A 15,555-nucleotide genomic window follows, 5' to 3' on the forward strand; every position below is an offset into this window, starting at 1 on the left:
AACTCCAAAGCTGGATTCTTTACCCACTGTGCAGGGCCGGGGACTGAACCCGCACCACCACAGAGACAATGCTGGATTCTAAACTTGCTGTACTACAGCAGGAGCTCTCCTGTTCTGTTCTTTTCTTTTTTTTTTTTTTAAAGGGCTGTATTCTTTTTTTTTTTTTTTTTTTTTAAGGGCTGTATTTTTTTTTTTAAGGGCTGTATTCTCAGGCTTAGTGGTTGAATTGGAGCTGCAGCTGCCAGCCTAAGCCACAGCCACAGCAACTCAGGATCCAAGCCTCGCCTGTGACCTACATCACAGCTCACAGCAATGCCGGATGCTTAACCCACTAAGCAAGGCCACGGATTGAACCCGCAACCTCATGGATCCTAGTCGGGTTCGCTACCCTGAGCCACAAAGGGAAATCATTATATTTCCACTGGACAGTGCTGCTGTAGACCTGCCTTGTACAACGGAACCTTCTGTGACAATGGAAATGTTCCTCATTTGTGCTGCCTAATGTGGGTGTCACTAGTCACATTCGGCCCCTCCCTCAGCACTTGAAATGTGGCTAATGCAACCAAGGAACTGAATTCTTAATTTTATTTAATTTTAATATATTTCCATTTAAATAGCCCCATGTGGCTAGTGGTTAGTGGAAAGCACAGTCTCGACCAGGCGCTGCCAAACTAAGGCCACAGGCCAATTTCTGCCCACCTGCCTATTTCTGTAAATAAGTTTTATTGGAACACACAGCCATTCTCATTTGTGTATGCACTGTCTATGGCTGCGTGGCGGCTACAGTGCCAGAGTAGCTGTGACAGAAACTGTGTGGCCCACAGAACCGAAAATACTCATTAGCTGGCCTTTTACAGAAAAGGTCTGCCAACCTATCATCTAGACCATCAGACTGCAAACTGGTGTTCCACGGAAAATGACTCTACAGGATAGTAACGTCCACCATCTAAAACTAAGGTGAGAATATTCCATGTTCAGGTATGTTTGGGCCAACATGAGGTTAAACAAGCCCAAAGGTTTTCCTAGCGCAGGACCTGTCAGCTTTCAGCAGGATGGTGCCCTGTGAATTAGCAGGAGGGGGCAGATAGGCAGCCTTACCAAGCTGGTTTGACCACAACACTCCTTCTTTCTCAAGTTAGACATTATCTTGGGGATTAAGATTATCTAAGATTATCAAGCTATTTTATTAACAACTCCCCACGTTATTATTCCTCTCAACAGGTTAAGAATGTTCTGGACCCATCAACGAGCACAGCTATTTACACTTGGTGGTTCCTTGATTTGCTGGTAGGATTTCTCTCAGGAAATGTTGAGCTTCTTAAGCATTTTACATCTCTCTGAAGTGATGACGGGAAGGTGAATATACCCTCCTGTCTGGTCCTCTGCATTCTACTGTCTTAAACCTGTGTTCTCAACACTATTCCTTTAATCCTTTTGCCCTGCCCTTTGCTGGGGCCTCTTCCAACTCTTACATTTCCTTTATTTTGCCACTTAAAAGCTCAAAAGACAAAATGATTCTATCTTGGCCCCCTAAAGAATAAAAGCAATTCAGTTTGAATAGCTTCCCTCAAATCATGATGCAAAAGTACTCAGAGGTACAGATGGAAGATTAAGAAGTAGAGCAGTTAGGAGTTCCCATCATGGCTCAGTGGAAACGAATGTGACTAGCATCCAGGAGGACACAGGTTCGATCCCTGACCCCACTCAGGGGGTTAAGGATCTGGTGTTGCTGTAGGCTGTGGTGCAGGTCACAGATGCGGCTCAGATCTCACGTTGCCGTGGCTGTGGTGTAAGCCGACAGCTGCAGCTCAGATTTGACCCCTAGCCTGGGAACCTCCTTATGCCATGGGTGCAGCCCTAGAAAACACAAACAAACAAACAGACAAATGGAAAAAAAGCAGCAGCAGCAGCAGAGCAGTCAGAGATGTGTCATTTTCCCCAAGAACAACACTTGCTTTAAATTCTAACAAAGTAGGAAAACCTATACCTAAGCTAAGTAACAAAAGGAAAGCAAGACAGGAGGCCTTCAGGAGTACACCAACCCTCTGCAACAGTTCTCTACTTACCGCAATGCTAGAGAAAAGGCTGCTGTTAAAGTGCCTTTGGACAGACAAGGCCGGGGTCTCGCCAGGCCACGGGTTAACAATACCTGAAAAGAAAACTGTAACTGGTCAGGGGGTGATACCAACTTTATATTCATTTGTACATAAAAAAATGTACAATGAATACTTCAGATAAAAAGTTGTGTTGAGGGAGGTCCCATTGTGGCTCAGCAGCTTACAAACCCAAATAGTATCTGTGAAGACATGGGTTCAATCCCCGGCCTCACTCAGTCAGTTAACCATGAGCCATGGTGTAGGTCGCAGACGTGGCTTGGATCCTGTGTGGCACAGGCTGGCAGCTGCAGCTCCAATTTGACCACTAGCCCGGGAACTTCCATATGCTGAGGGTGTGGCCCTAAAAAGTAAAACAAAACAAAACAAAACAACGACAAAAAAACCTGTTGCAATGTTTTTTAAAAATGAAAGAAAAATAATGTGGATAGAAGTTCGTTAAATCACTCTTTAATTTAAATATTACACTCAGTTTTTTCAAAAATAATAGTTTAAAAAATTAACAGCTTTTAACAAAGAACACAAGATTTTATTTATTTATTTAAAAAAAAAACATTCTATTTATTTATTTATTTAGTCTTTTTGCCTTTCTAGGGCTGCTCCTGCAGCATATGGAGGTTCCCAGGCTAGGGGTCTAATTGGAGCTGTAGCCGCTGGCTTACACCAGAGCCACAGCAACGCAGGATCCGAGCTGCATCTGTGACCTATACCACAGCTCATGCAACGCCAGATCCTTAACCCACTGAGCAAGGCCAGGTATCGAACCCACAACTTCATGGTTCCTAGAAGGATTGGTTAACCACTGAGCCATGACGGGAACTCTCAAATACAAGATTTTAAATCTCAACTTTTTTTTTTTTTTATTTTTATGGCCACACCTGTGGCATATGGAAATTCCCAGCCAGGGACTGAATCTAAGCTGCAGCTGTGACCTATGCCACTGCACTGGGCCAGGGATTGAACCCGTACCTCCACAGACACCTGAATTACTGCAGTTGGATACTCAAGCCACTGCACCACAGGAGGAACTCCAAAATCTCCACTTTTTTACTAGCAGTTCAGAGTTATGGTATCAAGTAGAAGCTTCCACTAAAAGGAATCATTGATAATTCACCTCTGGCTGCCACCCCACTTTGCAGGGCTGCTGTGAGATAAAATGAAACCAAACCAGGAAAGAGCCCACTTAGTACCAGGCAGACTAAATCGATGTCATTTCTCAAATTCGAGAATCCCAAAGTACTTTTTTGGGGGGGGTCTTTTTAGGGCTGCACCTGTGGCATATGGAGGTTCCCAGGCTAGGGGTCTAATTGGAGCTGTTGCTGCTGTCCTACGCCAGAGTCACAGCAATGCCAGATCTGAGCCGCGTCTTTGACTTACACCACAGCTCACCGCAACGCCGAATCCCTAACCCACTGTGCAAGGCCAGGGATCAAACCTGCAACCTCATGGTTCCTAATCGGATTCGTTTCTGCTGCGCCAAGATGGGAACTCCCCAAAGTACTTTTAAACAGTGATTAGTTAGCTTTCTGGTGATTCCCCAGATATATGAACTGGCATAGTAACATGCAGTGTGGATGGAAGGTGGTTTAAGAACCCAGACCTTGAAACTTAATTCTAGACACCAACCAAGAAGGAGCTCTGAGGCTTTCCCACGTTTAAATTTCAAGTGACTACATTATCCCATCATTGAGCCAAAAATGTAGTGCAATAAAGGGATCCCAGTCATTGTCCTCCCTTTACACAAACCACAAGGGTCTCAAGGTGGCGGGGATGGAGGGTTTGGGGAGGGCACTAGGCCTTAAACCAGTCCTGTAGAAAGTGCTCCCGTGAGGAGGCCAGCAGGTATGCTGACACCAGATGTAACAACCCAAGTGCAGGTACTGCAGCATGAGTCACGGATAGGGGTGGGGGTCACAGACCTGAAGTACAGAATAAAATCCATGCTGGTTGAGATGGCCCATTATATTTGCACAAATGTGGTTCATGGCTGGTCGAAGACTCTCACCTAAATGAAGACAAAAAGTCTGAGAAAAAAAAAAAAATCTCTAGCCCTAATGTAAATGGTTTCTGTGCCCCAGGCCCATGGCTGGAAGGAAACAAGAGCCCCTCTGGCTGGCCTCCCTGCCGCCCACAGGTCTGGTACTGGGGTTCAGGGAGACCCACATCTCCGGAATTCTCTCTCCTGGAGGCCTGGTTCAAGGGTCACCTCTTAGGTGAAGGGTCTTGACATTTCCCGTAAGTAACACCCCAGGCTTCCAAGCTCCTGTAGTACCTTCTCTAATGCCCACCGAGGCACTTTACTCCCTGTGGCACCTCCTCTCCCCACTGGGTACAACCTGGCAGGGCCCAGAACACACCATTTTATTTTATTTTATTTTATTTATTTTTTTTGTCCTTTTGCTATTTCTTTGGGCCGCTCCCGCGGCATATGGAGGTTCCCAGGCTAGGGGTCGAATCGGAGCTGTAGCCCCCGCCTACGCCAGAGCCACAGCAACGCGGGATCTGAGCCGCGTCTGCAACCTACATCACGGCAACGCCGGAGCCGGATCGTTAACCCACTGAGCAAGGGCAGGGACCGAACCCGAAACCTCATGCTTCCTAGTCGGATTCGTTAACCACTTCGCCATGACGGGAACTCCAGAACACACCATTTTAAATCCGCCCCAGAGTCCAGGATCATGTCTTAAACAAACCCTCCTTCCTGGCCCGGAGCCTTTGCACATGCAGTTCCCTTGGGTTCAAGGCTCTGTTCCTCCTCTGCTCTTGGCTAACTCTCCCTCTCCCTCTCCCTCCAGCTCTCAGCCCTGACATGACTTCTTCAGGAAAGCCTGAGCCCCAGACAAGGCAAGGCCTCCCCACTCCACTGAATTCGCTTCTTTCCTGCGCTCTTCCGCCCAAGCACCACCTGTCACGCTGCTGTCACGTGTACATACCCACATATACGACTCACATTCACACACATGTATACGGCTTCTCTGCAATGTTTGTCCCACCTCACCCCACCACCCCAGACTCAAGTGTTGGGAGAGAGGGGAGGTGGACACAGTGGTTCAGCACCTAAAGCCCCAGAGGACATGACCTTTACCGGCTCTCAAGTGCCTGCACAGCCCTTGGAACAGAGCAGGCTACTGGTGGAATGGATGAAGCTCACTTCATGAAACACACAGGGCTGAGAAAACATTCGGGGAGGAAGCGGCTTTACCACAAGCAACTTATGGGTAAAATAGAATTATTTTGCTACCAAAGATTCTTCAAATGAAATGATGAGGCTTAAGTGAGGCCTTACCACTTGGAGGCTGAGGTGCTGTGGGAGTTAACTGAGATCAGAACGACTGTGCCTTCAGACATAAATTCTGAGAAGGGACGGTGGAGCCCACAGTCTTGACCATATTCTGTTTGTTTGTTTCATCTTTTTGCCTTTTCTAGGGCCACTGCCGTGGCATATGGAGGTTCTCAGGCTAGGGGTCTAATTGGAACTACAGCTGCCAGCCTACACCAGAGCCACAGCAACACAGGATCTAAGCAGTGTCTGCAACCTACACCACAGCTCACGGCAACACTGGATCCTTAACCCACTGAGCAAGGCCAGGGATTGAACCCGCAAACTCATGGTTCCTAGTCGGATTCGTTAACCACTGCGCCACGATGGGAACTACCCTGACCATATTCTGGATACTACGGTGCAGTGGGACGGGACGTGCCAAAGGCATCTCCGTGTGTATGTCCTAGGGCCTTTCCTCAGGCTTGTGGTGGCAAATGACTTCTTGAAAAGATGAAAAGGTCCCCAAACTCTGTACGGAAATACTACTTAGGAAAGATTTTTAAGTGAGTCCCACAGACCTTTTCCCCGGAGAATTTTCCATGTTGAAGTGTCTGTGAAGGTGACAAGCATTGTGAGGTACAGTGTGATGAGTTTGGAGTCTTGTAAAATTTCAGGCTAGAAACAATAAAGAGAGTAAGATTAACACACTCGTCCTTCAGTCCAAGACAGTGAAACAGCCATTTTATAGCAAGCAAATGAACAAATGAGTCAGGATTATCAGTCAGTCTTTATTCTATTCCTCTTGGGAATGACCACTTTAGGAATGAAATAACAGGGATTTCAGCACACTATGCCTGACCACAGAATCTGAAATACTCTTGGGATGGAGAATTGAGAAGTCTTCGAAAACAAGATGACCAGGGCTGGCTTGCTATCTGTATGCATTTAGGCTTTAATACATGCATGTATGTGTGTACGTGCACTGGAGCAACAGAGAAGAAATGCAACTGAACATAATAAGGACTGTGGGCTCAGACTTCTGGCTTTAGAACTTCTAGCTGTGTGATCTTGGGTAAGTTTCTTAACCTCTCTGTACTTCAGCATCCTCCTCTGTTCACTAAAGAGAAGAACACTTTCTTTCTTCACTGAGTTGTGAGAAATTAAGATCAACTTATATAAAGCACAAAGTACAGTGCCTGACACACAGATAACACCATATAATACTGGCTATTATTGCAATCATGATTATAATTCATGCTGCTGCTCAGTCAAGGCCAAGAGAGCTATTTACAAATGCCCCTAGAGAGACATGTCTGGGAATGCATCACTGGGGGCTCTGGGAACATCTGCTCCATTGCTCAGTCACTACCTGCATCCTTGCCAAGCTTTGGCCCTGAAACTTCTCCCTCCTGCTGTGCAGAGTGGAAATGGCTCCTGCCCACCTTTGTGTAACAGAAGAGGGGGTACCCGACCAGGTGGGGCTGGTGGTGGTGGCACTACCCTACCTGTCTTGCCACTGTGACTGTGACTCAGGGTTGAGACCAGGATTCCACTGGACCTTTATGAGTCTTTCCAGATTTCTGAACTGGTGGGGGGAGGCTTCCCTTTGCTCTTCAGTCAAAACAGAGTAAGGATGAGAAGCCAGAACCACCAGCTATCATGATTACGGAGGAGAGGACAAGGTAGTTCCAGAAGGGAACACAGACGAGAAAAGGGAACGAGAGAAAATCCAGAAGCCTTGGCTCTGGTGGTCCCAGCTGCTGCGCTGGAGAATATACTCTGTGACAAAATACTGTCTTTCTTGCTTAGCTTGTATGTATTACCAGCTGCATTCATGGTGGGCTTCTGCCCTGCAGCAAGAGGACTGACTAATCCAATAATGTGAACTATGAAGTATCCACTATAGCAAAATCGTTCTAGACAGATTCCCTGGCATCAAGACTGTGCTGCATGCAGGTCAATATTCCAAATGCTGTTCATGGAAGAAGGGCTCAGGTTGATAACAGCATCTAACTCGCGCTCTCTGGGACCAGGGGCTCCAGGAGTTCTTTACTAGACTCCAACTGATAGATCACAAAGGGATAACCTATGAGGACTCTGAAAAAAATATACTCTACAGGTCTCAAGGGGGTAGGATACACTTACAGCTTTGTTATTATTTTTTTACCTTGAGCTGCTTAAGAAACTCACAGCAATACCACAAAATGTCTTTGATCTGTTTAATCCACAGGAGGGTGAGATCCTTGGAAAGAGCCAGGGACACGTACCATACCTACAAGCAGGACAAAGAGAAATGTAATGGGCGGTCACAGGGATCAAATGACATACATGCCAGCTACTGGAATGGGACCAACTAGCTAGGTCCAGAGCCAGATAAGGCAGGAGGAGGAATGGATAAATAAGCAGCAAATAGAACTTATTTTAACACTAAACCCAAAGATAAAATAGCCTGGGAAAGGACTGTCCCATGCTGAGTATGAGGCAAGAGCAGAAAACAGCTTCCTGGATGATGCGGAGGCTAAGGACATCGGTTATATTTTGTTAATGTTTTGCTCCACTTCTGATTTGTATATGGTGTGAACACTGGCAGAGTCACATACAACCAAGTCAGAACATTCACCAGGAACTTGCAGAGCCAAATCGGCCCATTTGAGGGCTCATGGGAGACCTTCCAGCTCCCACCCCACTCACCTTCGGTTCGTTCTCAGCCTCCATGCTGCTCAGGATGCAGCGACACAACTTCTCAAATCTCTGCAGAAAGGCAGAATGGACATTATAAACCCCCACAGTGAATGGAGAAATGGGAAAGCAGCAAATGTTCGGTAGGCCCCTGGTATGTGTGTGTGGGGGCGATGGCAGCTGACTCCCACTGGGATCCTATTTAATTCCCACTTGCAGATGTGGAGACCAAGGATCAGAGGGGCCAAGGAGAGGCGCTCAAACTGGTGGCTCACAGGCTGGAGGGGTGCTACATGTGTGACGGGTTGGGATTCCCTTCGGAAAAACTAGATCAATCTGATAAACTGGGCCTGGATTCCTGCAGACTAGTAGCTGCCTCCTAATTGTGTTCAGCCATTTGTAAGCACTTTGGATACTGACTTTTGCCTCACAGACTGTCATATCATTACTTTGATCTTAAAATGCAAAAGCAGTAAAAGTGGAAACTGGAACCTGGGTTATACTCTGGCTATACCAGCTGGGGACCCACCCTTAGAAGTAGGGTGGCCCTGGCTGCTGCCCTGCCATATGGAGCTGTGGTCAGTCTCCTCTGTAAACGGGGGTCACCTCAGGGCACCTGCCTGTCCTCTTCTGCATGGCTGCATGTTCCCTGCTGGCGTCCTCCTCCCTCTCCTGCTGGGTTGCTGGCTCCTCCAGGGCAGAGACCTTGCCCATCCTGTTTCTTTCTTGGACCCCAGTGCCCAGAAGAGGGTCTGGCACAGTGTAAAGCTGAGTAGTAATGGATGCCTAAGCCCCCATAACACAGAGGCACGGATAAGTGATGTCCTTAGTATTGTGACAGATAACCAGCTGCTTCCCTGGAATTGTACTTTCTAGGCTGATCGCTCTAATTCCAAATGTACAACTACTATGTTTTATCTGGTTTGTAGATTTTAGAAGAAATTTCAAATTAGCCACCAACTTTTACAAAGTAGAAAACTGAGTATCAAAGATATCCATTGTCTCCTCAAAAAAAAAAAAAAAAAAAAAAAAAATCAGTGCCTGGGCGTGCCCTTCATGGCTTAGCAGTTAACAAATCCAACTAGGATCCATGAGGATGCAGGTTTGATCCCTGGCCTCACTCAGGGGGTTAAGGATCCAGTGTTGCTGTGAACTGTAGTATGGGTCTAAGATACTATGCGGCTTGGATCCTGCATTGCTGTGCCTGTGGTGTAGGCTGGCAGCTGTAGCTCTGATTCAATTCCTAGCCTTGGAACTTCCATATGCCGCAGGTGTGGCCCTAAAAAGCAAAAATAAATAAATAAATAAATAAATAAACGAGTTTCTGTCTACCACTGGCTGGAGCTGAGGTGTAGCCACCCTTTTGGAGGGCAGTCCACAGCCCAGCTCTTCCTCCAGGGTCCTCACCACTGCTGCCCATCCGTTACCATTTACTACGACTCAAGAGTAGCTTGTTCCTTCATCTGCCTAACCTGTCTGGCTCCTGCCTGCAGCTGAGGACAAGTGCTTGTAACAGTCAATGTGAAAAAAATCACGATATTCCCCAGCACAGGGTGTGATTCCTATAAAACAGGTTCCAAGAAAACAAAAGGGGCAGGATGTGGGGGTAACAGAACCTGTCTCATAGTTGCTCTAAGGACTAAATGAATTAATATTTAGCAACCACTTATAAAAAAACGACATATGGTAAGCAAGGTGTATGTTTGCTATTACTTTACCTCATTATCCTCTTTAATTCTGAACAAGAACAGCAGTTTCCTGGCAATCTTAAAAATACAAAGTGCACTTCTTTTACTGGACCCAGAGTCATCTGCTTTTAAAAACTCATCAATTTCTCTCCTAGGGAGGGAAAGAGGAAAAAAGACATTTCAAATGAGGAGCTCACAGCAGCTGGAAGGCTATTTAAGAACTGTAAGAGAATAGCAATCTTTTTTTTTTGGTTGGGGGGGCTATTAATTGGGAGCAAAGAAAATCACTAAGGAGTTCCTGACACCTACCTGATTTCTCTTTGCAGTCGACGCCGACAGAGAAAACTCCGCACATGGGCCTGAATGTCCACGGCTGCCCGCTCCCGCTCTTTCTGCACCAGCCTTTCCTCTCGAGCCTGACGGGCTCGATCAATGAACCATGCCCTCGAGGTCTGAGAAACGGTGAACATGTCTGCAAACTTGCACGAGCCCTGCAAGGAAAATGGCAAGTGGCTGAGGTAGATCATTGTATGAAAAACACTCAAGGGAAGGGGCTCAGGAGCAAAGGGCAGGAAGGGACTTGGGCCACAGCAAAGGGCCGCTCAGGACCCCCAGCACTCTCCAAAGGGCTAAGAGCTCTCCTGGCACAGGTCCCAACATCCTGCTGGCTCCTCTCAGGCAACCGCTCAGACCAGCAATGCTTTTTCCTGTACTAAATAATTACATTTTCTTAAGAGAAAGAACCCAGTGCCTGGCATAGGTTACAGGCTCTGTAATCACTCCATGAATAAACAAAACATGAATCGATTCCATCCATAAAGCTCTAATTCAAAACAGGCATTCTCAAGTCAAAGAATATTTCACTGAGCAATCAACTTTTATTTTGCCAAGTAAAGACTTAAGGGAAAAACATTAAACATAATTATTTACTGTCATCATTATCTTATCCATTCACCCAACAAATATTTATTGATACTTACCAGCACAAAAGAACCCTTTCATTTTTTCTAAAGGGCCATTGAAATAATAAAAAAGCCAAAGGTACATGCTTCCAGAATGTGAGACAAGCCTTTAAATCGAATACGTTTGGTTTTAAGTATAACTTATTCTGCGGTACTTACTGTTCTCAGCCTCCCAAGGGCCGATGAAAATTTTAGAGCAGAATTGTTCCCATCCATGGGTGGAGGCTCTAAATTATCCACTACATTTTAATCTAAATCACCAGTAACTGTCTTTTCCCAAAGGGATGGCTTTGGCTGCTAGCCAAAAGCACACAGTACTGGTCCACAGAGCCTCGCACACTGAGGTGATGTATTTAGAAGCTTGACAACTTTGTCATTCTATCCAAAATATATAATCAGCCCAGCTGACACAAGCACTGAAATGAACTACTCCGAAATCCAGACTTCTGGAGAAACTTCTCTTTACCAGGTTACTTCACTCAAAGCAGCACCCCCATGAAAATATTTAAGAATGAAACGCTCACGTGAGGCTCCCCCACCATCAATATGATGAGGGACACCTCTGTGGCCCTTGTTCAACACTGACCCACCGCACCTGTTATACAAGGCTTTTCCATCAGTAATTCTCAAGACAAATGAACAAGGAGACAAACCCTCATAGGAGGTGGTGGAGAGGAAGCAGAAGAGGGAGACTCTTCCCAGCAGGAAAATAGGAGGTTGCAAGCAAACCGTGACTAAGTACAGGTAAGAGTATGTCAAAATGTTCACCTGGAGGGAGCGTGAGAAGACAGGTGAGAGAAAGGCAGTGGTCTTCTGGATCGTTCACTCTGCCCCAGCAGTGGAAGTCTGGAGCGCTCAGCTGAGGACCTGCCTGTGACGCAAAAAGGCCAGGTAATCATTAGTGATCTTGCACAGGACTCACGGCCGAGGGCAGCTTCCCACTTCAGAGGAGCTCGCCTTCTCTGGCAGAAGCAGAAGAAAAAAAAAAATCCAGACTTAGATTTAGGTTTGTTTGTTTTTGACTACATCTGCAGCATGTGAAAGTTCCCAGGCCACGGATCAAACCCATGTCACCACAGCAACCTGAGCCACACCAGTGACAATGCTGGATCCTTAACCTGCTGAGCCACCCGGGAACTCCAGGATTAAGTTGTGCAGGTATGGCATTCTATATCTTTTTCACTGAGAAAAATAAAAATGCTCCATTTTGAAAAAAGCAAAAACAAAAGAACCTGTGTCTTTAGTTAATGTTGGACCTAAATGGGAGATGCATCTCCCTAGTCCACAGAGTTTAAAGGGAATAGGATGAAAATGAGCTCAAAGAAGTCGCTCAGTTAAAACTGTATGTGCTTTGTGACAGCAACCAAGAATAAGAGGGGATGGAATGTTAAAAAGCCACTGAGTACACCTGAAGCTAACACAATGTTGTAAGTGAGCTGTACTTCAATTTAAAAAACATGGTAATAAAAAAGACCATTGAAAATTGTTTGACATTTTTAGCAAGTTGGAAAAATGTTTATGCCTAAGAAATGAAAAAGGGGCTGGTTACGAACCAACGTGATCCCAATTACATAATGAAAAAGAAAAAGGCATATGCGTATGTAGATACAAAACGGGGGAAAAAAACACCACCATAAAGAATGGTTGTTTTAACTAGTGAATATATCAAAAAAGAAGCAGACTCACAGATATAGAGAACAAACAATGGCTATCAACGGGGAGAGGAAGGAGGAAGAGGCAATAGAGGGGTAGGGGGTTTAGAGGTACAAACTATAAGGTATAAAATAAGCCATAAGGATATATGGTACAGGAGTTCCCATTGTGGTTCAGTGGGTTAAGGACCTGATGAATCTGAAAATGCAGCTTCGATCCCTGGCCTCACTGAGTGAACTAAGGATTAGGTGTTGCCACAAGATGCACTGTAGGTCACAGACACAGCTTGGATCTCGCATTGCTGCGGCTGTGGTGGAGGTCTGCCGCTGCAGCTCTGATTCAACCCCTGGCCCAGGAACTTCCATACGCTACAGGTGCAGCTGTCAAAAAAATAAATAAAAAGGATATATGTTACAACATAGTATAACCAATATTTTACAATAACTGTAAGTGCAGTATTATGTTTAAAAATTGTGAATCACAATTGTACACCTGCAACTCTTTTTTTTTTTTTTTTTTTGCAACTCTTTTTTTGAGGGGGCAGTTTTGTGGTAGTTCCCAGGCCAGGGACTGAACCTGCACCACAGCAGCAATCCCAAGCGACAGCAGTACCAATGCTGGATCCTTAACTTACCGTGCCACAAGGAACTCCTATATACCCGTAACACATGCATTATACTGTATATCAATAATACTTCGATTAAACAGTTCTTCAATTTAAAAAAAAAAGAATGGTTGTTTTGAGATAGTGGAACTGTGGGCATTTTGCTTCTCTAACTACCTGTTTCCTGAATTCTCCACAGAAGGCACATGGCGAGGTGACAAGGCACTGTGAAAGGCCCCTGTGCTTTGGAGTCACATGGAGCTGGAGTGGCCCCTAACTCTGCCACGTACTGCAGGGAGGTATCGCAGAGCTGTTCTGCCTTATCTGTTAATCAGCTTAGAGGCTGACTGTGAGGACAGAAGGAGATACACACCAAGTACCTATCGAGGGCTGATGGAGCACACTGTCAGGAAGTCTACCTGACGTGTCATTTTTATAGACACAAAAGGTTTTCCTTTTTTAAACTCTTCAGCAGAGGCCCCCATCCGTACAGTGACTCTGGTTCTCTGGGTAGGGAATAATGGTCACCAGTGAGGAGTTTTTCCTATCCCTGGGTACACTAAGACTCACCAGTTCTGTCACTTGGGCTATGAACCTCTGGCTCTGTTTAGATTGGGTAACAGCTTCAAGCTCCTGAGACCTACAGACGAACTAGCCCAAGTCATACTCTTTCCTTAACACGGAGATAGTCCCTCACGGGGGGTGGGTTAGGGTGGGAGGACGGAAGAGGGAGCCTCTTCCCAAGAGAAAAACAGGAGGTTGTATGCAAACTATGACTACATAGCTGTAACACTATCTCCAAACATTCACTTCTCCCAGGGGGCCGGGCACGATAAGATCCCTTCTTCAAGGTTATCATCCCCTCAGCAACACTATATAGTGGTTTCTGTTTACACCTCATAATGGTCTATACTTTGCAGTTTTTTGAATTCTTTCTTATTCACCTCCTCTACTGACATAATGTCTATTACGGTGCAACAATCAAATAGAAACACATCAGAAGTATTTATCAAGTACTTACTCTGATAAATGTCCTGGAAGATCAAAGGAAAGGCTGTGTGTAGCAGAAAAAGCCTTGAATCAGATCAGGTAGCCCTTGGTTCTTTTAGTTCTGATTCTATGTCATTTGGCCAAGTTACCTATCCTCTCTAGGCCCCAGTTTCCTTATCTATAAATTGAGGATAATAATGGTACCTACCTCCTAGAGTTACTAAAAGGATTAGATGAAAATTTGCCCCTCTTGTATCTCGATTTAGTCATCCAGGACACTGTTATTAGAATTAAAAGGAAAATATTCATAAGGAGTATCTATCTGAAAGCAGATGGCATGTAAGTGAGCTTTATTGTATTGTCCTTAAGAACTTTACAATCCAGTTAGGGCGACAACGGTGAAAGATTAGGTAACAAGGGATTGGTGATAACCAAGATGGTCTGAAAAGCCAAAAGAAACATACTGAGTACCCACTGCCCTGTCAAGTCCTTTCTTTGTGATCTCCTGTAAGAAAGAACAACCCTTTGAGATCATTTACTATCTCCCACAGTCCAGGTTAGACCATTAGTAAGGGACAGAGTCAAGATTTTAATACTAAGACAGGACTCTTTTCTACTTCTACATTGCCATAAGACTGTTCAAAATCAGTCTCTGCTGGGTGAGGCCAACATGATAGAGAACCGTGAAAGAGCATGACACTTCAGCAGTATTGTCCAAAGGTGAAACACCATAAATACCAACTGCTGCCCAAGACCTAGAGAATTCTCCACTCATGGTGGAAACGACTGGCCAGCCAGGTTGAATGACCATAACCATCTGTTAAGAGTGGACCATGTATCAGACATCTATAGATATTTAACCACCTTCTGTTTTTCCAAAAGCTCTATCAGATCTCAAGAGTCTAATTTTCTTAAGAATAAGCAACAGGACTGTTAATAGTAATAGCTATCATTTATTGAAGGCTACAACCTATGTAGGTGCAGGCTATTTTTTTTTTTTTTTGGTCTTTTTTTGCTACTTCTTGGGCTGCTCCCACAGCATATGGAGGTTCCCAGGCCAGGGGTCTAATTGGAGCTGTAGACACCAGGGGATCCAAGCCGCATCTGCGGCCTACACCACAGCTCACAGCAACGCTGGATCATTAACCCACTGAGCAAGGGCAGGGATCGAACCTGCAACCTCATGGTTCCTAGTCGGATTCATTAACCACTTCGCCACACCGGGAACTCCCCTGCAGGCTATCTTCAATCCCACCTTCACACAGAGAAGGGACATGTCTTGCCAGAGCTCTCTAGGTCCCTGAATTTGAATCCACTCCTAACTCCAAAGGATCATTTATTTTAAGTGAAATACCGAAGACCCAGGGACCCCCTATTCACAGAAGGCAAAGAAAAGTCGAGAATGTAAGGCTGCCTGTGGGGCTAAGTTAGATCACTACCAAGTTTTTCTTTATTGATATCATTAACACCAGCTGCTTTTATTGAGAGCCGAGTGTCAGGCACAGTACTAAAATTTGAATTACACATCACCCTCTGTGGCACGAGCTCATTATTCCATTTTACAGAGTTGGAAAGTAAGGCTCAGAGAGGAGAGGGAATTTAC

The 15,555-nt window shown here is 45.4% G+C and overlaps 1 protein-coding gene across 20 annotated transcripts in view; it reads right to left on the reverse strand.

Annotated features, from left to right (window-relative positions):
• Positions 1-15,555, reverse strand: part of UBE3B (ubiquitin protein ligase E3B) — a 59,515-nt gene that overhangs the window by 43,236 nt on the left and 724 nt on the right. For 4 of the 20 annotated variants that reach the window (XR_002338835.1, XM_005670735.3, XM_021073730.1 and 1 more), the window contains exons 2-9: positions 11,474-11,576; positions 10,053-10,234; positions 9,774-9,894; positions 8,068-8,127; positions 7,544-7,648; positions 5,955-6,051; positions 4,034-4,119; positions 2,067-2,149 (exon numbers count right to left, since the gene is read on the reverse strand). Coding sequence is in view for 19 of the 20 variants with exons in the window: in XM_005670735.3 (XP_005670792.1) it covers positions 2,067-2,149; positions 4,034-4,119; positions 5,955-6,051; positions 7,544-7,648; positions 8,068-8,127; positions 9,774-9,894; positions 10,053-10,213 (713 nt within the window). In the remaining variant the exon portion in view is untranslated. Of the gene's footprint in view, positions 1-2,066; positions 2,150-4,033; positions 4,120-5,954; positions 6,052-7,543; positions 7,649-8,067; positions 8,128-9,773; positions 9,895-10,052; positions 10,235-11,473; positions 11,577-13,983; positions 14,017-14,160; positions 14,231-15,555 lie in introns of all 20 variants that reach the window. The other 16 variants (XM_005670731.3, XM_013982966.2, XM_013982963.2 and 13 more) reach the window with 7 other exon arrangements.

The sequence above is a fragment of the Sus scrofa genome, chromosome 14 (genome assembly GCF_000003025.6).
Source record: "Sus scrofa isolate TJ Tabasco breed Duroc chromosome 14, Sscrofa11.1, whole genome shotgun sequence".
NCBI classification, from domain to species: Eukaryota; Metazoa; Chordata; class Mammalia; order Artiodactyla; family Suidae; genus Sus; species Sus scrofa.